Here is a 24,212-nt window from a genome sequence, read left to right on the forward strand (position 1 = left end):
ACTTTGGAGATTGGACGTAGAAGTTACGTAAACTTAAGACTGAAACAATACAAATCATTGATACAATCTTCATATACTCTACTTATATTTACAGTGATAATTGTTCATATTTCTTTTTTTTTTTTACTGTTTTATTGAATGTAAAAAATTTTATTCAAAAAAAAATTATTATCGCGCTATTCTTAGTGACCTCCAAAACTAACATGGATTTTCAATTCAGTGGAGTTTCTATTATTATAATTTCTTTTGCTTAAAACTTTAGTTTGTATGGAGCTTTAAAGCAAGAATAATTTTTCACTCCCTCAAGTTCTTCTCTTTTGCCTCTCCCACAAGTTCTTCCCCTTCTAATCTTTTTATTGATTTTTGAATTGACTGGTTCCATGAAGCGAAATTTAAAAACTGCCAAGCACACGCTTGAACCGCAGCCACGCTATGGATCTATTTGGATTAATAGTAGAAAAAATAATTTATTTTTATGATTTTTAAAAAAGTGAAATTGTGTCAAAGTTATATTGGGTAATATAATTTATATTTGGATTAATTTTTATAAAAGTCAGTTTGTAAAATAAAAAAGTTGGTTGGATTATAATTAAATAAATAAGTTTAGTTTGTAAAATAACTAAAATGGTTATGATTTTTATTAAATAATTAAAAATAATTAAAAATATGAATTTACAAAATATAATAATTTTAAATTATTATAATAGAAAGAAGTTATATTTAATGAATAAAATATATTTAAATTAGAAATCATAGTAATATGAAAATCTTTGAACCAAATAATATTATATAATTAATTAGATGATATACTATGCATGATTTACGTAAATATAAAAAGAACAATAATGAAGTGGTAAAATAACTAAAAAGGGTATGAATTTTATTAAATAATATGATCTCCGATCCTTAATATAAGAACTAGTTAGACACTTAATTTGGTCATAAATATAATATCCTAATTCATTTTGTCTCTAATATTTATCTATTTTGCCCCTAAGTAATCCTTACGTTATAGTTATTACACATGTTAATGAGTTTTCGTTAAGAAGTAGCTTTCAATGGGCATGATTTATGAGAGTATTTTATGAAAAATAACATCTATTTATTACAAATAATTAATTTAAATAACTTTTTAAATATTCATAAATTTTTTATGTAGCTCTTATATTAATAATTAGTGTATATATATTATACTAGTATGAAAATTGTGATGCTTATATTTTGTATTAGAAAGAATACAAGTCTAAGTTTGAATATAAGATGGTATAATGTAATTTAAGATAAATTCTTTTAAAAGCATGGGGTCCAACTTTCTTTTTTTATCTTCTCTCTCCACTTTCAAAAGTCATAAGCTTCAAATTTTTACTTATAACTTATAGTGGTTTTTAATCCAAAAGCTGAATTGCTCCACCGCCATTACAAACACACCAAATTTCACTCAATCTGCACAATCGTACATTTTGTTTCAATAAGTTACTTTTCTCCTATTGAAACGCTAAAGCAAACAGGTACTATATTGTCAATTTCCTGTTTTATGCAAGATTTTGATCGGTTTACTTTTAAAAGCGTAGGATTTCCAAGTCATGTAAGTGACAAGTAACCGTTCACTTGTTTGTAATTTAAAAATAAACATTCACTTGGTTAGTTGTCTAAGATCTTTTGAAGTACAAAAGTAATTGCATATTTGCATATAGTATGGCAAAAAGAGATGGGAAAAATTCACTAAAAAAAAAAAAAAGAGATGGGAAAAAAAATAAAAGAAAGAGAGGATGACGTTTGAGTAGTCTCATCCAATCACCGTCTCTAAGTGCATGCCACGTGACTATAAAGATCTAATTTGGTTGATTGTAATTCTATTGAATGTATTATATATAAGGTAGTTTCAGGACGCAAACTCAAAACCGGGTTCACTCACTTGGTAAAGGTACTTCCAGCTTCTTCGAAAAGCTGCCTAACTTGCAACATACACACGCACGGAGGTTTTTTGTGACCAACATATATGCAAAAAACTCACTAACTCCTGCTGTTCAGAGAGTTGGTTACTTGAGAGGCTAAAACGGCAGCCTTGGCTCTTGTACTCATCAACATCAACTCTCTCACAGCACGACGCTGGTGCTGCCGCGCATTCTTTGCTCGCTTTGGAGCTAAACGGGTGTCCCTTTCCACAAATGCTACTCTGAATTTCTCAGCCGCTGACAATTCAGAGGGACATTCAGGAGATGGAGGGGCGGCCTTCATAAATAAATCCGTGCACTGCCCATGTCCTGAAATCAATATCTCTAACAGCCGCATCGTCCAATGTAATATGTTGTAATGCTTCCCAAGGAACATGATCATCGTTGAACCCAAAAGAGATTGCTTAGGATTTACTACAATGCGTGGACACTCTGCAGAGAAATCTTCTAAAGAATCCTTATCAATATTCGGCTGCAAGAAAGATAAAAATGCAGGTGAAATTTAGCAAATTCTATTTTAAACATCATGGAAACAACTCCAGCAACTAGTATTATTTAATCACAGAAAATTCCTTCAGACTGTAAGTCGTATGGAGTAGATTCTAGTCAAAAGAAAACTAGTACTCCTCCGGTCCTAATTATAAGACTCAATTGACTTATTTGAAGAGATTAAGGAAGTAAGTTAAGTTGGTTATTTATAATAAATAAGTGTTGTCATTCCTAAAATATCCTTACTAATTAAGTATATTGGCTAAAACTATCATTATTAGAAGGATTATCTTGGAAAAAAATGCATAAATATAAGAGACAAAATGGATTGGGTCTTATAATTAGGACCAAATAAAAAGTCAAATTGGGTCTTATAATAAGGACCGGAGGAGTATTATCCAATCACAGATTCTCCCAACACATCTCAATACTTTCCATGCCTCTCACAACAACCAACCCCCCAATATACTCACACCCTTCCTCTTTAACTGCCAATTAAGAAATACCCAAAACATCCTTCACTCACACGATCTGCTCTCACATTCTCATTGGGCTTCCTCCTATACTAATTGAAACCCATGTCCGTCAAAACATTTAATTAAAAAGCAAGGAAGAGTCTTATTTTATCGACGAACAAGGGAATCATCACTGATAGGTTGGCTAGAAAATCTCAAGTTTTTATTTTGGCAGGCGAAAAAATGAGTTTTAAGCATAATCATGTCCCTCATTTTCTTCTAATCCTACCCTAGAAGCCCTGTCCAGATATGTGCACAAAAACTATCAACATTCCAAACTCAAGGTAAATTATACATCTGCAATTCAGCAAGAACAGAATCTGCAATTAGGTAAAAGTTACCCTAATTGAGATGAGAAGAGTTTGAGTCTATACCCATACAAGCCATCTCAAAGATTGGGCACCACAAGCAATTGCATTTGTATCAAGCTCCTCCCATGAATCTTCCTCCATATACTTAAGCATCAACGGGCAATGCTGTCACTCCTTGGACACCCTCTGCAACATTAACTATAGTTCATTGCCTGTTATGAAATTTAATCCTAGTTAAAACACAATGTATCTCCCAATAGTGGCCAAAAAGTAAATCGCTATGCAATGCATGGAATGAATAATGAGGCTTCAAACTTTTAATTTTCTTTATCGAACTAAATATACCAGTATTAATCATAAATCTCAAATAACAAAGGTGACTGGTACTGGACTGCTTTAAATTCACATAGAAGATTCATCCATTTATGCATATGTGAATAAATGAAATTTGTTGAGCTATTTAGTTGTACTTGCACGATAACCAATCCTAATTCCTAAATTCATCAGAAACTGTTAAGACATTCAATTAATGAAAAGCTTTGCACACAAAACCATGTTAAGACATTCAATTAACTCCCTATAAAGTCAACCATAAAAATCAGCACCTACGCAATAGAGGAATCAGAGAGACAAATTGAGATATGACTTGTGCCATCTGTACAATGACTGAATCGCATAGGAGATATGAAATACATATGAGGAATTCTTCCATGCTCGAATTTATCCAAAGGAAACACGATTACTACAAATCCACTGCAAAGACAAAATCATCAAAAAATAGAAACTTCTGCCTAAAAATATCAAAGTCTCATGTTTACTCTCTCTCGAATATAGTCTTGGCCATATGAGCAGGCCATTCATTTGTGAATGCTTTAAATCTTGCTCAATGCCCTAATCTGCAACTGCCAACTGGCTTTGGTCTAGTTCCCATTGAATTTCCCATTTTCAAGCGCACACTGGCCCTTTTTTGGCTCTCAGATATATTCCTTTTCTTCAACAACGTGGGATAAAACAAAGAAAGGAAGAACATTAAAGATGTCTACAAGACAGATTAGGTACATAACTGCATCTTAATGTCTCCAACAATGAGCACTGCTTCACAAGTTCAGATACACCCATAGCAGTAATTTTGCTGCACCGGCTGCGAAACAGTCACAATATATCAAGAGGCTTCATAAGATAGAGAAGCAAGTTAATCTAAAGTACAAGAAAAGTGCATATCTTATATCATGCGGGCCACGAATTACAATATGCTGATGTCTAGCTAGCTACTTGCGGATGCAAATTGTACAGCTGTTGAAAAATCAGCAAGATGTTTGTTTGGGCCAGGGTAAAAAGCAAAGAAAATTCAGTATAATTATAACATCTGGTGGAAGCATGTAATCAGAAGAGTAACTGAGAGTCTGCTTCAATTCTATTAGCTTCATAAACTCATACATATAGCAAAAAGGCTAAGGTTACACTCATTAAATCAAATCAGATTCTAAACTAAAGATATCTCAGGATAACCTAAATAATAATATCAACAAGTAACAGGAAAAAAAAATAACAGAATCAGATTAGACCAAATAATAATAACAATAGGATCTTCCTAAGGGAGAAATGGCATGGCAGCTATAAGCTATGGACAACAGAACCAACAAAGTACATTATCTGTAGTTAGAAAATCAAACCTGAATTCTCAATAGTAATTAGACAATTTGAATAACCTCATGGAATAGTTTAAATGGCTGAGTCCACCAAATAATTTTCAATCCAGCTGGTCCAATTTGCATTATGTTTATCATGCATTCTTTTAGCATCATCAAAGCTTATTAGTTATGATTATTTATAATATATATCACATGTTAAGAGACTAAAAATCATGAAATATCTATGGCATTTATTTGCTATGTTAATACATTGAAGAGCCAAAGCTCTATACCTAATATTCAGAGCTCTAATAAGCCTGCATACTTCAGCAGCTTTTACTATGCCAAAATCAGAAACATCTGAACCAGAGACACCTAGGATTTCCCAGGAAGTATCAGCTAATGATATTAGAACATCATCGTTGAGCAACTTCCTTCGCCTAGCAATAGCTGCCACAACCATCTGCCAACGTGTAATAAACTACTTATCAATAGATTAGTAACAGTTTGTTACACGTGTGGTCAAATAGTCATTACTCATTTGCTCACTTACAGCTGTAATGACGTGTGTCACTGCTTTAGTTCACACTAGCTTACATTACTGCTATACAATATACTGAACTATTCGATAATCGATGAGATCCGGATCTGCAATTCATCTCTAAACCTTGCATTCTCGTACAGATTGTCCCACCAAGCCTTTAGGCCATACCAAATTTCATTTGCCGAGGATCAAACTCGGATATCAACACCACCTTCTCGTTTGAAGGAGAATGATAGAGTTCAAGACAAGAGCCCAAAAGCTCCCCCCATCCATCCCAAATCTGACTCCCAGCAGAAGTCCAATTCCAAATCTCAAGTACAACTCACCCAAGGCAATACATGGCAAATTCAATCATTTTCCTTTTGTCTTAATTTCTATTTAGTATTGAGATTACATTTTAATTCAATTTTGCCGGACCAAACCTCACTATTTTGATTCGTTCTCTGCTGTCGTAATCGAATTTGTTAACTTAACTCCGTAAAAATATCACGATCTTGATTTACCATTATTAAGTTACATATTAGGTTGGTGCAAAGTAAAATTGCATATCAACCGTTAATATCTTCAATAGAAAATATCAACACAGATACATTGTTCCAGCAATTCGTCAACGTCTTTTAAAGTTGAAATCATACATGAAACAGAGCATATCAAATCCAACAGCATCCCAAAACATATATGGGGAATTTCTTTTGGTTCCCTCCTTTGTCATCATGGAACACTAAACAGGCGACTAACTAAATAAAACCGAATCTCAAATGCCGTACATATTGTACTCAATTACAACCGATACCACACAACCATCGAACAAAGAAGATATCTCTCCAAAAGAAAAGGGATCACCGACCCACACAAACACCGAAAAGTATACGAAAGAGGAAATTATTGATTGGATCAAACATTATCAGCGTTGTCTGACTTTGAATGGTGAGTTGGAGGAGGCGAATGAGGAGGAAAAGAATTTGGAGGAGGAGTGGGCACACCGAAGACTTGAGGATTCGTCTTTATATCTTGTCTGCCTCTGGCTCTTCCCAGGAAGTAGCATCCAAAACCCAGAATTAAGCAGAAGAGAATCAGAGGCAGAGATATCACCACCACCATACCCATCTTTCCAGAGCTTTAGTTGACCGATTTGAGCCGCTCACAGGAGAAGATGATGACGATGAAGACGATGAAGGAGCAGAATGAGTGGTCTCAAAATCCGAGAAACGATTGGGAAGTATATGTACTATGCACTGGAAACAGAGAAAGGTGGGTTTATATACATACACACGGACGCGAAAGACGAAAAAGAAGAAATGGGAAGCATAAGCAATCAGCGCAGAAAGCGAAGGAAGGTGGGAATCTATATATATGGAAGACGATTCTGGCTGAGACCGCTTGTGAGGCCTGGAAGGTTTCAGATTCTGTCGTTTTATGAGCTGGCGAAGGTGGGACGGGCTTAACGTTCAAGTTTCAACGGTCACTAGTTGTGGGCCCCAGCACATTAGATGCAATAATTTTTATAATAGTTCTACGTATCAAAATTTTTATTAAGTAATAATTTCAGCTGTTACGAATGATCTAATCAAAAAATAATTATTGCGTATTATTAGTAATAATATTTTAAAAAAATACATTAATTAATTTTTTTAATCAACTCAAATTAATTAACTAATTCTTGTATTAAGAATGCTATAATTATTGCTTATTATTTTATTTTATTAAAGCTAAAGCTGTAGCATAACATTGCTGGTTTCAGGTCAACAAAAAACGTATAACGTCTCTGACGAAAAAGAAAAATAACAACGAGGCTTTTTTTGTCTTTTACTTTTGGTTATTAATTTTTGTACCACTTTTTTCTCACAATAATGATATTTTTTAGGGCTAGTATAACCTTTCGTGTATTAAATTTGCTTTCATTTTAGTTTTAATCTCTTAAATTTTAAATTATAAGTTTTGGTACCTGAATGTGCAAACTGGTCCAGTTTTTTACTCCCTCCGTTTTTTATTATAAGAGACATTTGATGCTCATGGCATGTTCCTATATATAAGAGACACTTACAAGTTGTCTCTACTTTTTTGTGTTGATTTACTATTTTACCCATATTTATTATCTCCAACTCACACTCTCTCCCCCTCCCACTTCTCTTTCTTTCAATAATTTAATTGTTCTCTCTCATGCTCTCTCTCCTTCTTAATGAGGGCATTTTTGAAAAAAAAATTATACTTTTTACACATTAATTGTTCTTAACTAATTTTAACTGTTTTTTTTATCAACGTACTTCGGTTATTTGTCTCTTATAATAAGGAACGGATGGAGTATTTAATTGTGGGAATCAATATTTTAAATGAAAAAAACTTAATAAATCAAAACTAAAAACAGGACAAACTTAAGAGATTAAATTGTATTAACCTATTTTTGTTATCTCCCCTGTATGTTATCTTTTCCTTATTTTGTTGTCATCCTTGTTTATAAAAATAACAGTATGCAATTTATAATCAACTGTTATTAATATGAATGTTACGTTCTTATACATATAGAGAGAGACACACAATTCTCTCATGTTTCACGTTTTCTGTCTCCACCGATAAGCTTAGGATGATATTTATCCAAACTTCTCTTTCTAAGTCCACGGGGAAAATGTAAATATTGAGTGCAGCTTTTTCTTCACGACTGATTCTTTCACAACCGCTTGGTAATTTTGATAAAGTTGAAGTTCCCCTTTATTTCTCAAAGCTAAGCCCCTTTGCACTATTCTTTCCTTCTCATCCACTTGCGTGACAATTGTGAGATGAGATATAAGGAATATAAAGGTATTTAGGTAAAAATCAAACTATAGTTTAAAAAGTGATTTTATGATATATAACATCTGGTTTTTAATATAAGAGTTAGTTGACTACTTTGGGTATATTTAAAAAGTTCGTTAAGTTAGTTATTTATAATAAATATGAGTTGAATTTCTTATAATAATTTTGCTAATCATGTATATTAGCTAGAGTTACCAATTAATAGAATATTTAACATGTGCAACTACTACAAGGATTACCTTGAAGAAAAAAATGAATAGAAAAGATAAAGTGGATTGGAATATTATATTTAGGACTGAATTGAAATACAAACTAACTTTTATATTAAGACCGAAGTTAGTACAAAGTATACATATGAGAAGAATTTTGTCTCGATTTATGTGAAAGTATTTTTAGAAGTGTGTTTTTTTTTTTTGGGAACCAAACACTCCAATAATCATATAAGTATAGACATACCCTTTTGCAGCCCAAGAAGCCTCGACTATTTTGAACTAGGCAAGGACGGGCTTCTCTATTTAAGAATGATGCCTTGTCAATGCCACATGTGAGGAGAAAAAACCTTCTCCAATCATATCTAAAAAATACATTTCATTTAATCTATAATTAACTTTTAAAATATTAAAATACAAAATATCAAGCTATACCAACATATTCAATTTGACAAATACAATCACCTCTCTAAAATGCGACTAGATTCATCAATTGTTGTTTTGTATTAGCAAATGAGTTATATTCCCCCCCCCCCTGTTTGCGAAATCATCTCCCTGGAAAGTGACTGCATTCATTATCTCCCCGATGCATGTTTTTATATCAGCAAATGAATTATGTTCCTCACGTTTTATGACTTAAAATTACAAGAGAGCTTCATATCCTTGTAGGTTTTATATCATCCACAATAATGCTGACAACCACCAAATTACAAATTTACTATAATAATCCTCCAAGTTACGAGTTCCAGCATCTTCACTAAGAATAAAGCTCAAAATATAACTAGTTATCTTTTTCAAACTATCACAGAGATAAGCATATAACAATATATATCAATTTAAATTTAAAATCATATGGAAATAATCAAACATTGATCCGTTAGAGGGATAATGAAAAACGGGAAGATATTTTTTTCCTAAATGTCAAAAATATAATATAATTTTGTACTATATATTATTACAACATTCCTATTGTCAAGATTCACGTTCTCTTGATTTTACTTTATGCAAAACAATCCAAAGGTTGTCGTAATTCTAATAGTTCATAATCTGTAATATCTCGAAATATTATGGTCTTGTCTTCTCTATGTAAGGTCATTCTCGTGTTAGTGCTCACAAATGATGAATGCAACTTGGACATAGTATGTTAAATCCTCCTTCAGTGTGATGTTTTTCAACGGGGTACTCAAACTCTAATGTGAATTCTATACATAAAAAAAAAAAAAATTAGAGCCGATATATTATTATTATTTTTAAAAGACACTAATAGCTTTATTTGAATTTTTTAATATTATTTTTTATGTTTTCATTAATTATTATTTAGTCTCACTGCATGAATTATCTTATTTACCCATTTTCTCACTCACTCACTCTCTATAAATAAGAGTATTTTTAAAAACAAGTTGTATCTTTTATATATTATTGTTTTTAACCACTTTTAACTAACTCTTGTCCACATAATTTAGTTTTTTGTATGCCATAAAACAAAAAAAACACCAAATGGGGTACATTTCTAAATTATCAAACCCTTACTCAGTGAAACTAAAAAAGTGAAATTGAAGCATCCAATTCATTCACACTTATGAATTTTTACAAGAATCTCAAAAAAAAAAAAAAAAAACCTTTCAAATTTTAAAATTCTAAATTAGTCCTATTCACTACACTTTAATAAAAATTGACAAAATTTGAAAAAAAAAATGATAACACATTTTTGTTGTCATTTTTTGTCATTCCTAATTTAGGTTTTTGAAATTTTAAAGGTTTTTTTTAGATCTTTCCTAACTTCTTTTTCTTTTTTTTCAGAATTCTCTTGAATTGCCGAGAGAGCTGGTCAAAATCTCAGTGAAACACTGAAATTATTGTCATATCTATTTTTGGTGAAGAGCAGAGTTGGACGCCTGTCTTGAACAAATTTTAAGCATCTTCCGCACTCGTAAATATTAGACGGCCAATAACTCCTTTTGGCATTTGACTCTATTTAGAGGGACAATCTGGTCCATCTAAAAATCATTTACTTCAACTGCCACATTTCACATTCTGGATTACTGACCTTGTAATGACAACGATTTGTATCTGGATATGATAACAGAGAGCGATTTGTACCTTAACATATCATTCCCACTGACCTACCAGACAACAATTTCAAAAGTGCAGCACAGCTTTTTTTGTCTTATAATGCACAAATCCCTCTTAAGTAGGGATGAAGTGTGGAAACAAAGAAGCTATGGCATTTCATTTGCCTTGAACTGACTATATTACTGTATATGTCTTTGCAGTATCATCATCGTCTCCTATCTTGCTACTGTGAAACTCGTATACTTGGATATTTTCAAGGAAAAAATTAGAATGTTGTACAGTAAAAGGAAATGTAAGAGTAGAAACACACACACACACAACCTTGAAAGAATCGAATTTGTATGGTATATGTCATGTCATTTTCTCAAATTTATCAAGCTTCTTTACCCTTTGCATAGACTTGAAGAACAGCGTCATAAAAAAACCTGCATGACCAGGTAGTGCTAATCAGCCACATGAAAGGGAAGAACTGAAGACTCAAACAAGAACATAAGGTTATGGATAATCTCAATTTCTTCAGATATTAAACTTAAGAGACAGCCATAAATCGTGTGACAACCACATAAAATTGGCATTCATAATTTCAGACCCCCTGCAACACAAGGGTGCTGTGCAGAACCTACACGATAGAAATCCATTGACAAGAAATTGCCTCATTGAGTGGCCATGGAAGCTGCAAATGTGACCAGCCAGATCATTTAAACCAATGCTCGCTGTTGGATCTCTGTTGTCTAGGCTCTGCACAGCACCGCCAGATGTCCAGGATAACAGAGCTGCATAAATTGTGGGTCCCAATTAAAAAGATGTACCTCAATATTACTATGGATCCCCGTCATTTGTCCCCATCTTATATTAATATTGTCAATTTTTCCCCCAAGAAAAAAAAGGTACAGAGAGAGGATGAACATCTTGATGGAAGCGTTATAATATATAGTTAGCTGCACCAACAAAGGATCCATTTGCAATGGCGATATTGCCTTGGGTGGTCAAGGTGACGCCAAAATTTAGCAAGGTTCCTCCCAGTACTGTATACGTAGTTGCCATTTGCAGCACTGTTGCTTTTTGAGCAGCTCTCTCAGACTAAGAAACTGGGTCACAAGTTTGAGATGAGAATTTGTACGCAAAATAATGGCATGTTCATATATTATTTCTGTCAAGGGGGAAAATGTTACATTCCACGCCTTTTGAGGTCAGAGGAATGCTTTTTATTTAACAACTTTTTTCATAACTTCACTCTTGTGTATAGGCACATCAGAATAAATTATGTAGTGCTAACTTTGTTTTTGTGATTATATTTGACCTCCTTAGTTCATTGTTCTGTAGACAGTCCTGTACGGATATATATTTTTTTAAAACAAAAAGTTACCTCAAGCACCCGGACCAGGAGTTTCAGATCCCTATCCTCAAGCTGCTTCACAAACTCATCTATTCCCTGTACTCTGTATGGCATTGACATAGTCGAGGATCTTGCCTAACAAAGGAACAAATGGTACAAGTTGATTGATTATAGCATCATTGAATAATCGTGTTTTCAAAAATTTCCTTGTGTCAAGGAATATCATCTGGACCGGGAAAAAAAAAAAAAAAAAGGAGTTCCAGATACTGTTTCATACGTCATCTGCCTGTTTCCTTATTTGCTCCACTAGTCGTGGCCCTGTCTGCTGCTTTTGCCGTACATCTAGAAGTTCCTGTACAAAATTAATATCAAATTAAAGTAGACAGTGCTACGTGTAACTCATGATCATTGTCGCTTATTACCTGGACTCCACGGGATGTATGGAAACCCACTTAGAGTTAGAAAAGTTATCACATTATGAGAAAACTACTTCGTCAAAGAAAATACGCACCTGAGCATAAGGTGCAGCAATCTTCACGAAGGAAAAATCTGGATTGAGTCTGTAACCTATGCCTAGTAAAAAGGAACAAGCAGCAGGCAGAAGAAATGGGTTAAAAAGAAAGGGCAGACATCAAATCATATTCACTAATTCCTCTTTCTGCTATTGGACTACTGACTGAATAAAATTTTCTGAAGCCCAAAGAAAGAGGCACACCTTCAAGAGTTGAGAAGGCCCTGATAACAAAGGTGAAAGTGGATGGAAATCGGAAAGGTTGATCTTGAGCTATAGCAATTAAATCCTACCACAAAAAGCCCCAGTTTACAAACTGCCAGGTCTAGATCATGAGGGAAAATGCAATAACCCTTTAAATTTTGAGCAAACTCCCTCATCAAATTTAAAATAGGAAAATAAGCCCCATAATTATCACCCCATAATGGAAAACTTATGTTTCGATAAGTGAAACACAGAAGCTGTCCTCTTTACCAATGACAGCCAGGGAATAGAAAAGATTGATGCTATTCTTGTGAGCAGGAACTATAATAGTAAAAGTATGGTTGTGTTTTGTATCGCACTCAATACTATCTATGCTCTTAGAGGAATTTTTTGAATTGCAGTTATATTTTTGGTGTGTTTAATAATTTTTCTTTTTACTAACACAAACGTATGTATCTTGAAGTATTATATCATGTATTTTCCAAGAACAGAAATACCGATTTACCGGGTACGTCATGTATAGTTATCTCCATTATAGCAAGTCACGAATGGCCCAAAGTTGAAGGAGAGGCCATTTGCATAGCTTTCAAAATTATTATTGTTGAACACCGACCTGCTCCAAGAATCCCTAAAACACACGACTACGGACTGGAAGAGAATTATTTTATTGAATCACAACTGAGAAGGAATTCGCATAGATGGGCCAACAACAGACCCAATATTTATATACAATGCGCAGCTCTATGATCCTAACTAAACGGCTCACAAGAATGGGCCACTGATGGGCTTACAGAAACGAAGTACAACCAACAACAAATACAAATAAATTTATTCTAATATTTCCAACACTCCCCCTCAAGTTAGGGGCTTGAAAATATCTATAGCTCCTAACTTGCTCAACAGGCTTTTCTGTACATTTCCCGCAACTGGTTTTGTCAGCAGATCTGCTTCCTGGCTGTGGCTCCTAACATGCTCCAGATCAATCAGCTTAGTCTCCCATTTCTCCCTAATGAAATGACAATCTATTTCTATGTGTTTTGTGCGTTCATGAAAGACTGGGTTGGCTACAATATGAATTGCAGCCTTGTTGTCACAATAAACCTTCATAGGTTGCCTGTGATCTATTCCCAAATCTTTCAATAAACTAACAGCCCATACCACCTCAGAAGTTGCCATGCTTAAGGCTCTATATTCTGCCTCTGCGGATGACTTTGAGACAGTATGTTGCTTCTTAGTTTTCCACATCACAAGAGATCCTCCCAGCTTTAACAAATATCCAGATACAGATCTCCTTGTCATAGCACAAGACGCCCAGTCTGAATCGCAATAGCATTCCAAAATTGGTTTCCCTTCTGAGCTAATGAAGATTCCCAATCCAGGTGTGGCTTTCAAATACCGCAGGACATTTCTAGCTGCTGCCATATGAGCTTTGGTTGGCATCTGCATGAACTAGCTCAAGGTCTGCACAGAATAAGAAATATCAGGCCGGGTCATTGTCAAATATATCAACTTACCTATCAACCTTCTGTACTTTGCTAGTTCTCTCAATAGGTCTTCTACACGGTTCCTCTTCTCATCATAAGCAAATAACTTCAGATTTTGAGCCATTGGAACTCCTATTGGCTTGCAACCTGTCATGCCAGTTTCAAACAATAGATCCAGAACGTATTTTCTTTGTGACAAAACAATTCCTTTCTTAGCCTTAGCTACTTCAATCCCAAGAAAATATTTCATTAGTCCTAGGTCCTTAATTTTAAAATGATTACGCAAGAATTCTTTAGTTTCAGCAATTCCAGACTTAGTGCTCCCTGTAATCAGTAAATCATCAACATATACCAAAATAAAAACAACCCCTTGCTCAAAATGTTTAATAAAAAGAGAATAATCAGCCTTGCTTTGTGTAAATCCTCCTCTCTGCAGTGCTTCAGACAATTTTTGATTCCATTGTCTTGAAGCCTGCTTCAAACCATAAAGGGATTTATTCAATTTGCAAACCATTTGCTCCCCCTGTCTCTCAAAACCTTGAGGTATTTTCATATAAACTTCCTCATCTAAGTCACCTTGTAAAAATGCATTATAAACATCCATTTGATAAAGATTCCATTTGTTAACAGCAGCCAATTTTAATACTACTCTAACTGTAAACATTTTCACAACAGGAGAAAAAGTCTCATGGTAATCAATACCCTCCTTTTGATTAAAGCCCTTGGCTACTAATCTAGCCTTATACTTTTCTATACTACCATCTACATTATATTTAATTTTATAAACCCATTTGCAACCAATAGCCTTCTTACCCTTAGGCAAAGATACTATGGTCCAGGTTTTGTTACTTTCTAACGCTTTCATTTCAGTTTCCATGGCTTTAACCCAGTTTTCACTTTGAACAACCTCTTCATAACAAGATGGTTCACAATTAGAGTCAATAGAAGTTAGAAAACACATATGATCAGCTGACATGTGTGCATAGGAAAGATAATCATCAATAGGATATTTACAATTAGGCTTTAAAGGATAATCAGAATCAAATTGCAACAAGGAACATACATAGTCATTTGCCCAGATAGGGGGTCTTCTAGTACGAACAGGTCTTTGACTCTCAACACTGGTTTGATTTCTACGGTTATCACATTCATCATCTCCTCCATTGTTTGTGCTGTTATACATAGGATCTTCATCATTATTATTAGCTGATTCTGGTTCTGCAATGGTTCCAGAATTTTGATTTCCAGAATTTTCTGATTCAAACCAAAACATTGATCTCACACCATCTCTTAACATATCTTGAAAGTTGTTTCTAACGTCCCTGAAGGGAAATTTATCTTCTACAAAGTGTACATGTCTGCTGACAAATATGGTATTTTGCTTTAGATCTAGGAGTAAATATCCTTTCTGATTATCTGGATATCCTAAGAAAACACTAGGGATTGATCTAGACTGTAGTTTATCACTGACCTTTAAATCAGTGGCATAAGCAAGTGACCCAAAAATCCTCAAATTACTTAGGTCTGGTTTGACTCCATAAATCCTTTCGTAAGGTGTTTGGTAGTCTATAACCTTTGAAGGAATCCTATTCACCAAATATGTCGCCATTTTAACACATTCCCCCCAATACTTAATGGGTATTCCTGACTGTAAGATAAGACTTCTAGTGATCTGCATAATGGTCCTATGTTTTCTTTCTACTACCCCATTTTGCTCTGGTGTATAGGGACAAGATGTCTGATGAATTATGCCTCTCTGTTGAAAATAAACTTTCAATTGATTGTTAGTAAACTCAGTTCCATTATCACTTCTAATCCTTTTTACATTCACAGAGAACTGTGTTGAAACATAAGCAATGAAGTTTTTAATGTGAATTTCAGTCTCATTCTTATGTCTCATCAAGAAAATCCAAGTTCCCCTAGAAAAGTCATCTACTAAAGTCAAGAAAAACTGAAAGCCTTGATGCGTGGGGTTCCTATAGGGTTCCCAAACATCCGCATGAATCAAATCAAAGCTTTTCTGAGATTTAATAACACTAGAATTGAAAGGGAACTTAGGTTGCTTGGACTGAATGCAAATATCACAGGAATTAGAAGTTTTATTCAAAACAGAGTTTTCAGTACAAATTTGATCAATGTGTCTTATCACAGATATGGGGGCATGTCCTAGTCTTTTATGCCATAATTCGATATCACAATCCTTTCTAAAGGGTCTCTGATTCTGAACAGTATTTGCCAAAACAGGGGTATCTGTCACTTTTAGCACATAAAGCCCTTTATACTCTTTATCAATCATCTTCATCCTCCCATCCTGAAGGCCCTGCAGTACATAGAGATCAGGAAAGAAGGCTGCCATGCAAATGTGTTCCTTTGTAAATCTAGATATGGATATCAGGTTAAATTCAAGACGTGGTGCATACAGAACATCATGCATAATAACATTTTCAGCAATAGTGACAGAACCAACATGAGTGATAGGTAATCTATCTCCATTCGGTATTTTAATTGTCTTAATCGGTCCATTATACTGCTTATAATCATCAAACAAGTCTAATTTACTAGCCATGTGAGTGGTTGCCCCAGAATCTAAAATCCAGTGTGTGTAAGTTTAAAGTTTGGTATAGGATTGATCAAACCTGTACCCGTTAAAGCGTGTACCGTAGGCTCCACATCTTTGTTCAACATCTCCAAGATTCTTTCATATTGCTCCTTAGTGAAGGTCGGAGCTACTGTTGTGACGGCGTGGCCTTGAGGGTCAGGGTCTTTGACTGAATCAGCTCCCCCTTGCTGAAATTCCCTCTGCTGTCTCCCTTTGTTTCCTCTGAAATTGGCTGGATACCCGACAATCTAGAAACAATTCTCCCGAACGTGCCCCTTCTTATGGCAGTGAGAGCATTCGGGTGTAGTGTCGCCTCTGCCTCTTCCTCGACCACGTCCCCTTCCTCTTGCGGCCATTGCCAATCCTTCAGTGGGGATGTGTCTATCTGCATATGAGATAGAACGCTGAGTTTTGTCCTGGACTATCATTACATATGCCTCGTTTACTGACGGGAGAGGAGACATCAGTAAGATCTGGCTTCGTGCCTGATTGAAAGTCTCGTTGAGACCCATCAAGAATTGCAACAGCTTTTGTTCTTGTATGGCGTCCGAATATGCCTTCGCCGTTGCACACGAACAGGAAGGAATTGCCACGAGTGCCGCCTATTCTTCCCAAAGTCTTTCAGCTTCGAAAATTATATGGTAACCGAGTTCGTGCCTTGCCGAAGAGAGCTAATTTCCCTGTGAAGAGCGAAGACGCGAGATCCACTCTTTTTGTCAAAACGTTCCTTCAGTTCGATCCAAACAGCGTGCGAGTCTTGGAAGTATATGATTCCGCTGGCTAACTCCTTCGAGATGGAATTAAGCAACCAGGAGAACAACAACCGCGTTACACACGTTCCCACTGCGGTCTGAGACGCTCTTCTTGGTCGGCTTTCTTGCAAGTGCCATCGATGAAGCACAATTTATGTTGCCGAGCAGTGCGATCGTCATCGCTCGGGACCAAACAGTATAATTTTCAGTCCCGGTGAGAATATGGGGTATGATCGCCGTCCCCTGCGTGTCGGACGGATGCAAGAACAATGGATGTGAGAAAGGGATACCTTCGACTGTGCCTTTCTCATCTCCCATCGGATCGGTCGGGTAGGGTTCCGTGGTGCGGTGTGTCAGTGTGTTGGGCCTGAATCGGCAGGGTCCCTTCGTAGCCCTAAACGATCGTGCTCCGTGGCTCTGATGCCATGTTGAACACCGACCTGCTCCAAGAATCCCTAAAACACACGACTGCGGACTGGAAGAGAATTATTTTATTGAATCACAACTGAGAAGGAATTCGCATAGATGGGCCAACAACAGACCCAATATTTATATACAATGCGCAGCTCTATGATCCTAACTAAACGGCTCACAAGAATGGCCACTGATGGGCTTACAGAAACGAAGTACAACCAACAACAAATACAAATAAATTTATTCTAATATTCCAACAATTATGCTCAACCGTACCAATAATTATCAATCTTAAGATGATTGTTGTCAACAAAGGGAAAAGAACACCCAGAGTAATGTTAAAAGCAACCAAAAATTCATTGATCCATTATCAGTAATTATGCACATACTTCTCCAATTGCAGCCAAAGTTTGCTGCTGATCCGGTGTCCGGCTTAGCAAATTGTCCAAGAAAACTGTACAGATCTCCTTACTTGGAAATCACAGTAGGCATTCGTAACTGTAAGATGTGTATTACAAGTAAAAGCACTGAACCAAGATAAACTGTATAGATCTCCTTAGATAGAAGACACATAAAGGCATTTATAGCTCTTGGACACCGATTATGAATAAAAGCACTGAAATAGAAATCTTATCGAGTCGAAGAAGTTTATTTACTTACTGATGATAAGTCTCCACTGGGTTGAAGGGCACCAAGATCAACAAGGCATTGCATAAGCTGCACCATTGCTGCATGTTAGTTCTACATTTTTGCGATAAAAATCTTTACTTTCATCTTTACTAGATGCATGAGTTAGATCTTCTGGGAATAGTTTGAGCAAGAATCTCACTCAAAGAAAGCTAATAGCCAGGAGAATCTCTAAGAAAACAATGAAATTCTGATTATGACTCAAGATACCTTTTACAAATTGACATGCGATTGTTTTAAGCAAGAGAATTCGCCAAACTCCCTAAAGTATGGACCACTAGCAAACTGACTCTGAAAGTGGCATAGCAGACCTCAACATGTTTAATTTAAATAATAAAAATACCTAAAATGAGATACTTGACTAATAACTAACACCTACTACTAGGAGTGTTCAATTTGTCCTGTCCTGGTCGTTCCGTCCCGGTCCCAGTGAGTTCGGGACGGGACAAAAACGGGACGGGACGGGAGGGACGCAGGACGGGGTCGTCCCGTCCCGTCCCATCCCGGAATTTTTTTCTTTTAAAAATTATTTATTAATAATTATTATTAGATTATTCAATTTACTTATTATAATAACTCTTATTTTTATGGTGATTTGTAGCTCTTAAGTTGTAGTAGTATCTTAACAAAATCTCCTTCGTCAATAAAATAATTTATAAAGTCATTATATAGTGTTTTTTTTTACGGTATTTTTACAACTATTATTTTTTACACCTTTTTATGCTATATAATTAAACTTTCTACATAATATTTTTTCTAATGTTTTTATCTTTAAAAGCCCAATAAAAATAAGTATTATAACATAAAAAAATTCATATAAAAAATTATGGTATCTTTTTTTAAAAAAAAGGGTTAAGGTGCGCCCAGCACCCCGAACTATTTACCCAGGTGCGTCTAGTGGCCTAAAGTAATTTTGGGTGCATCCAGTGTCCTAAACTAATTAAAATGGTGTGTCCATATCCCAGGCTAACAGAAATGTTATGTTTAACTGTTACTTTCCTGACTCTGCTTAAAGTTGACCCCAGATATTCTACATGGTAGACACATGGGCACCCGATGTGTATTATTCTTACTCAAAAGTCAATTTATTTAGAAGAAGAGGAAGGAAATAAATTCAATTTTGAGTAAGAATAATACATATCAATGTCCATGTGTCTACCATGTAGAATATCTGGGGTCAACTTTAAGCAGAGTCAGGAAAGTAACAGTTAAACATAACATTTCTGTTAGCCTGGGATATGATGCATCATTTTAATTAGTTTAGGATACTGGATGCACCCAAAATTACTTTAGGCCACTGGATGCACATGGGTAAATAGTTTAGGGTGCTGGACACACCTTAGCCCTTTAAAAAAAAGGGGAAGCGGGACGTCCCGGTCCTGTCCCGGTTTCGTCCTGGACTACGAAGACGGGACGAGACGGCCTGTCCCGGTCCCGTCCCGTCCCATGAACACCCCTACCTACTACCCCTAAACTTAGGTGACATCTAAACTGACCACTAATAAACAAACTATATATTCTGCCAAGAAATAAAGTCTGCTATATTACTGCTTTACAAATGACCTCCTTCTACCATAGGTGATAAGTGGTCTGTTACTAGATATTTATTCCCCCACATTCTATAAAAGGAATCAACAAAAGTTCACAAAGATATAAAATGTTCTATACAAATAAATCGACCCATAGCATCGTGAAAAATGTTAAACATTTCCATTTCTTAATTATCAAGCTCTCTTCAGTTTTGGACCAGCCAAAGAATCATTTCATAAGATACTAGAAGCAGACGGAGGAAGAAATTTATCCTGAATAGGATATCGAAGTATCTATCATTTGACAGTCGACAGTTAGAATGAGATAATATATAAAATTTGAAGTGAACCCTGACAGACAGCAGAAAGCTAGACCTTCTTAGCATCCTTCTCATAGACAGAATAAAAAAGTTCAAGCAGCCTCTCTCGGGTGAATGACCTGATATCCCCCATCATGCCAAAGTCATAATAAATAAGTGCTTCATCCACATCAACAGCAAGATTTCCAGGATGGGATCAGCATGAAAGAATCCGGTTTTAAGCATCTGCAAGAAGCAAAATGTGATATATTTCCACCCAATACATTTTCACTCTTGTTGACAAGGTATAGAGTTGTTTAAATTTTTTTTTTTTTGGGTTTCCGGGGGGGGGGGGGGGAGGACAACAATATCATAAGTGCATTTTTAATTCTCAGCAACAGAAAAGTAATCATATTCAAATCAAATACCTGAATCAAGTATGCTTCAATAGCACGTGATGAGATCTTCATTCGATCACAACCTCTGACGTTAGGGTATCCACCTGATTTATTTTGATACCTAATCCAGAAGTAAAATCATGATAAGATGGTTAAGAAATTAAGTTCAGTAAAACAATGACATGCATTTTTTCAACTTGAAAAGTATTATTAGGATCCATTGGTAAAACCAAAAAGATTAAAAAAAATTACGTTAAAGTGCCAAAGAAGGAATCTAAATCTAAACACACAAAAGTATCATGAAATCTACAAATAACTCGCAAGTCACTTATGTGTCAATAAGTTTTCATACCCATTACTATATACCTCCATTAAAAATTATTAAAAACAAAAACTTAAGCTACAAGCGGCTAGACCTCTAGCGACCAATGGTCAATTTTTAGATGGGGAGGTCTTAATAGGATACAACCCCAAACCATTTGTTTCCTAAATTGGTTGTTAACTATTGACAGTCAACACTAGTTTTTCAATGATGGGGCAATATTGTTACGATTTTAAACTTTCGAGATAAATTTGGACCCAAAATACTTTCGAGTGCTTAGTGCTCTTGAGTGAAAACTTCTAAGACATTTACACCTTAACCCAAATAAAATAATAACTTGGGGTATGTAAATAACAACTTGGGTTTGAATAGAAAACAATTCAATTTTTGTGAATAGAAACTTGAGTCTATAGAAATAGCAACTGAGCTATGTGTCTATAACAACTTGAATTTGCAGATATAACAACTTAGTTTAATGTAATGACCATTTCACTTTAAGTTATTATTTACTTAAACCCAGCAGTTTGTTTACTGATACCAAACAAGGACAGGGCAAGGAGATAGTTTTGAGTTAAGGAGGCCTTATGAATTTTGTGACAATGTAACGTCATTATATTGTATTTGAAGAATTTTAATATAATTTATAAAGAGCCTTGGAAAATGTGAATCTATAACCATGCATTTATAATATGGTAATATTGTTATGAATGTTGGTTTTGGTATGGCTGGTTGGTGTGGCATGAAAAAGAGGAAGAAATTCAAGAAATTATGAATAGGGGATAAAAAGGGTTTAAATTGGACGATCTTGTGATACAGAAAATAATGAGCAAATGAATGAATTGGGACCTAAGATTTTGCAAACTTATAGATCTCATTTTTAGCTTTAAATCAAGTAGGAGATCATCAAATTGGAATTTTTGTGTTAAGAGTTATGGCCTTCCAAAGTTAGGCTAAAATATCAGAAAATTAAAAATTACCAAATGAACAGTGCAACTTTGTGAATTTTCTGACTCTGTTTTGTGATGATATGTAACAATGAGTATTTTTCCCTAAAAAAAGTATTGCAAGGTTCAAATAGAGCTTAGAACCATCTCATTTTGATTTTTCTACAACTAGTTATGAGTTTTCAAAGTTTGCTAAAAATTCAGTGTTGGATGAATAGCAACTTAGGTCTAAATTTTAAATTTGGAATTTTCTTACCTTTAAGGTTTAAATAATGGTTCCAAATGGCTCTATTTATGATTAATGTGAGATAAAAGGAGGTGTAACACTTTTTGGTATCATAGCAAAGGTTCTGGCTTTGTATAGTTCCACTGTATTGATTAATGCATGATTAATTGTTAGTTATTATTTGTGAATTGATTGTATTAGGCTGTGTATTATGGAGTTGATATAAGTGCAGAAAGAAAGAATGGCCTGTTGTGAAGCAAATCTAGGGGCATAGTGAATCAGAAAATATGGGGGGAACCATACCTAGACTGGTACCATTCACTAGTTGAAGACCCTAACAACCCTACTCCACCATTAGGGTACAACCAGCTATTAAGTGAGATAGAGGACATACACTCAGAGGTAAATTCCAACCAGATCATATAGCTCAACAATGATGCTCAAAGTGTCATGAGACCTAGACCAAATCTAGATGAAGCAGGCCCTAGCACAATCAGGGAAGTGCTTATTAGTGTGGTAAGACCTGATCAGATCAAGGCTAAAGACCTGCCAATTATGAAGAGACCCTTATTGGTGAAGAAAGAATCCAGAGGGTATGTGATATTTTTTCTAGAATTCCTGGAATTGAGAAGACATATTGATCAGACACAGAACCAGTACGCCACCATCTATATGGATTACCTCTTTTATGTGAGGTTGTTGCATAATGAGGTAATCGAGGAGAATCCAAATGCAGATGACACCCTCTGGAGCTAGGTATTGCTAGCACTGCAAGAAAAAAACTTTTAACGGTGGTTATTAGTGGTTTTCATGGTAGTTTTGGAGGCAAAGTTGATATAGTCGACGTTGAAAGGTTTACAAAACACTGTGGTTGAGAACTGCCGTGAAAAATTGATTTTCCATGGTTTATGTAAAAGACCGCCGTGGGAAGTTTGATTTCCACAGCGGTTATTAACAAAACCGCCGTGGAAAGTTAACTTTCAATGATGATTTAATTAATAACCGCTGTTATAGTGTCATTTTCCACGGCGGTTTTTTTACATAACTGCCTGTACTGCGTGGAAAAGAGTTTTAATGGTAGTTATTTAAATAACTACCATTAAAATTTAATTTTTTAAAAAAAAACATTTTGCGTGATTTTCTTGTTTACCACCCTGCAGTTTACAGTTCCAAATAAATATAGGCAGTACAGAATACATAGAACAAGACCATATGAACAATTAATTAACTAGCTAATTAATATATACATCAAGCATTGAAATTTCTTTTAACATAGGCACAAAGCAAAAATAGAGAACCAAGAGAACTCAGGGGAACCTAAGACCAAAAAACATGTATAGGAACTAAAAGACCAGTATCTTGAAATAAAGTAACAACTTCTGTCTGTACAATAAAAATAATGAACATGTATAGGAGGAAACCAAGAGAAAATATCTAAAAATGAATTTTTTGAGGAATGACCTAATTATTTGAAAGTTTCAGCATTCTATAACAATATTGTTGACAAAGTGTCCCTCATCAAGTTGATGTCATCCATGGGATATGGCGTAACATTTTGAAATACCTGTTAATAAAAAATAACATAGTGAACTTAATAAAAAATGTGAAATGAATTGAAGAATGTCATGCAATGTAACTTATATTTACCTCTCGTCTAATTTCTTAGTCACCCCTGTTTCAATAATGTCATTCATATAGCGAATAACATAATATCGACATTCAACATGTCCTTGTTGACAAAATGAAATATAAAATTGAATATTAGACATTATTGATTATAAACATGAACTTTAATTCATCTAAAAAAGGTTTAAAAGTATATATTTAGCTCAAAACAACATACTTTTGGGAGAATCCATGTTGGTAGTTGTCTATTTTGTTTAATCGCCACAACATTAAAACTATGAAAAGCCCTATCAACAGTATAAAAGAAAATGATATTAGAGCATGTTTTTATAAACTTCACACGTAATAAAATATATAAAAATAA

At 34.9% G+C, this 24,212-nt stretch overlaps 2 protein-coding genes, 1 long non-coding RNA gene and 1 pseudogene across 3 annotated transcripts; 1 reads left to right on the top strand and 3 right to left on the bottom strand.

The window, feature by feature from the left end:
- Positions 1 to 1,954: 1,954 nt before the first annotated feature.
- LOC114736308 (uncharacterized) lies at positions 1,955 to 5,944 on the bottom strand (annotated as a pseudogene).
- On the top strand, positions 5,216 to 22,677 carry LOC114736309 (uncharacterized). Its single transcript, XR_003739338.1, has 3 exons — positions 5,216 to 5,293; positions 5,970 to 5,973; positions 22,649 to 22,677. It is a non-coding gene; the product is annotated as an uncharacterized LOC114736309 (long non-coding RNA).
- On the bottom strand, positions 5,987 to 6,806 carry LOC114736307 (uncharacterized). The gene has a single exon (XM_028924095.1). It carries the CDS (start codon positions 6,550 to 6,552, stop codon positions 6,340 to 6,342), a length of 213 nt encoding a protein of 70 aa, XP_028779928.1. The 5' UTR covers positions 6,553 to 6,806; the 3' UTR covers positions 5,987 to 6,339.
- LOC114736306 (protein ACTIVITY OF BC1 COMPLEX KINASE 7, chloroplastic-like) lies at positions 10,724 to 18,260 on the bottom strand. The gene is made up of 7 exons (XM_028924094.1): positions 18,207 to 18,260; positions 12,569 to 12,653; positions 12,365 to 12,426; positions 12,131 to 12,205; positions 11,884 to 11,988; positions 11,461 to 11,597; positions 10,724 to 10,947 (listed from the first exon to the last, which is right to left on the bottom strand). The coding sequence occupies exons 5-7, from the start codon at positions 11,971 to 11,973 to the stop codon at positions 10,869 to 10,871; spliced, it is 306 nt and encodes a 101-aa protein (XP_028779927.1). The 5' UTR covers positions 11,974 to 11,988; positions 12,131 to 12,205; positions 12,365 to 12,426; positions 12,569 to 12,653; positions 18,207 to 18,260; the 3' UTR covers positions 10,724 to 10,868.
- Positions 22,678 to 24,212: the final 1,535 nt, after the last annotated feature.

The sequence above is a fragment of the Neltuma alba genome, unplaced genomic scaffold (genome assembly GCF_004799145.2).
Source record: "Neltuma alba isolate B1F8T4 unplaced genomic scaffold, ASM479914v2 tig00013326_pilon, whole genome shotgun sequence".
Taxonomy (NCBI): domain Eukaryota; kingdom Viridiplantae; phylum Streptophyta; class Magnoliopsida; order Fabales; family Fabaceae; genus Neltuma; species Neltuma alba.

What these genes read in the sequence shown, in the direction of transcription:
- LOC114736306 (XM_028924094.1), bottom strand. Translation starts at nt 11,973, where the DNA reads ATGTCAATGCCATACAGAGTACAGGGAATAGATGAGTTTGTGAAGCAG. An exon ending in TCCTGGTCCGGGTGCTTGAG is followed by an intron (nt 11,598 to 11,883) that starts GTAACTTTTTGT and finishes CCAGTTTCTTAG; the next exon opens with TCTGAGAGAGCTGCTCAAAA. An exon ending in GCAAATGGATCCTTTGTTGG is followed by an intron (nt 10,948 to 11,460) that starts TGCAGCTAACTA and finishes ACTACCTGGTCA; the next exon opens with TGCAGGTTTTTTTATGACGC.
- LOC114736307 (XM_028924095.1), bottom strand. Translation starts at nt 6,552, where the DNA reads ATGGGTATGGTGGTGGTGATATCTCTGCCTCTGATTCTCTTCTGCTTA.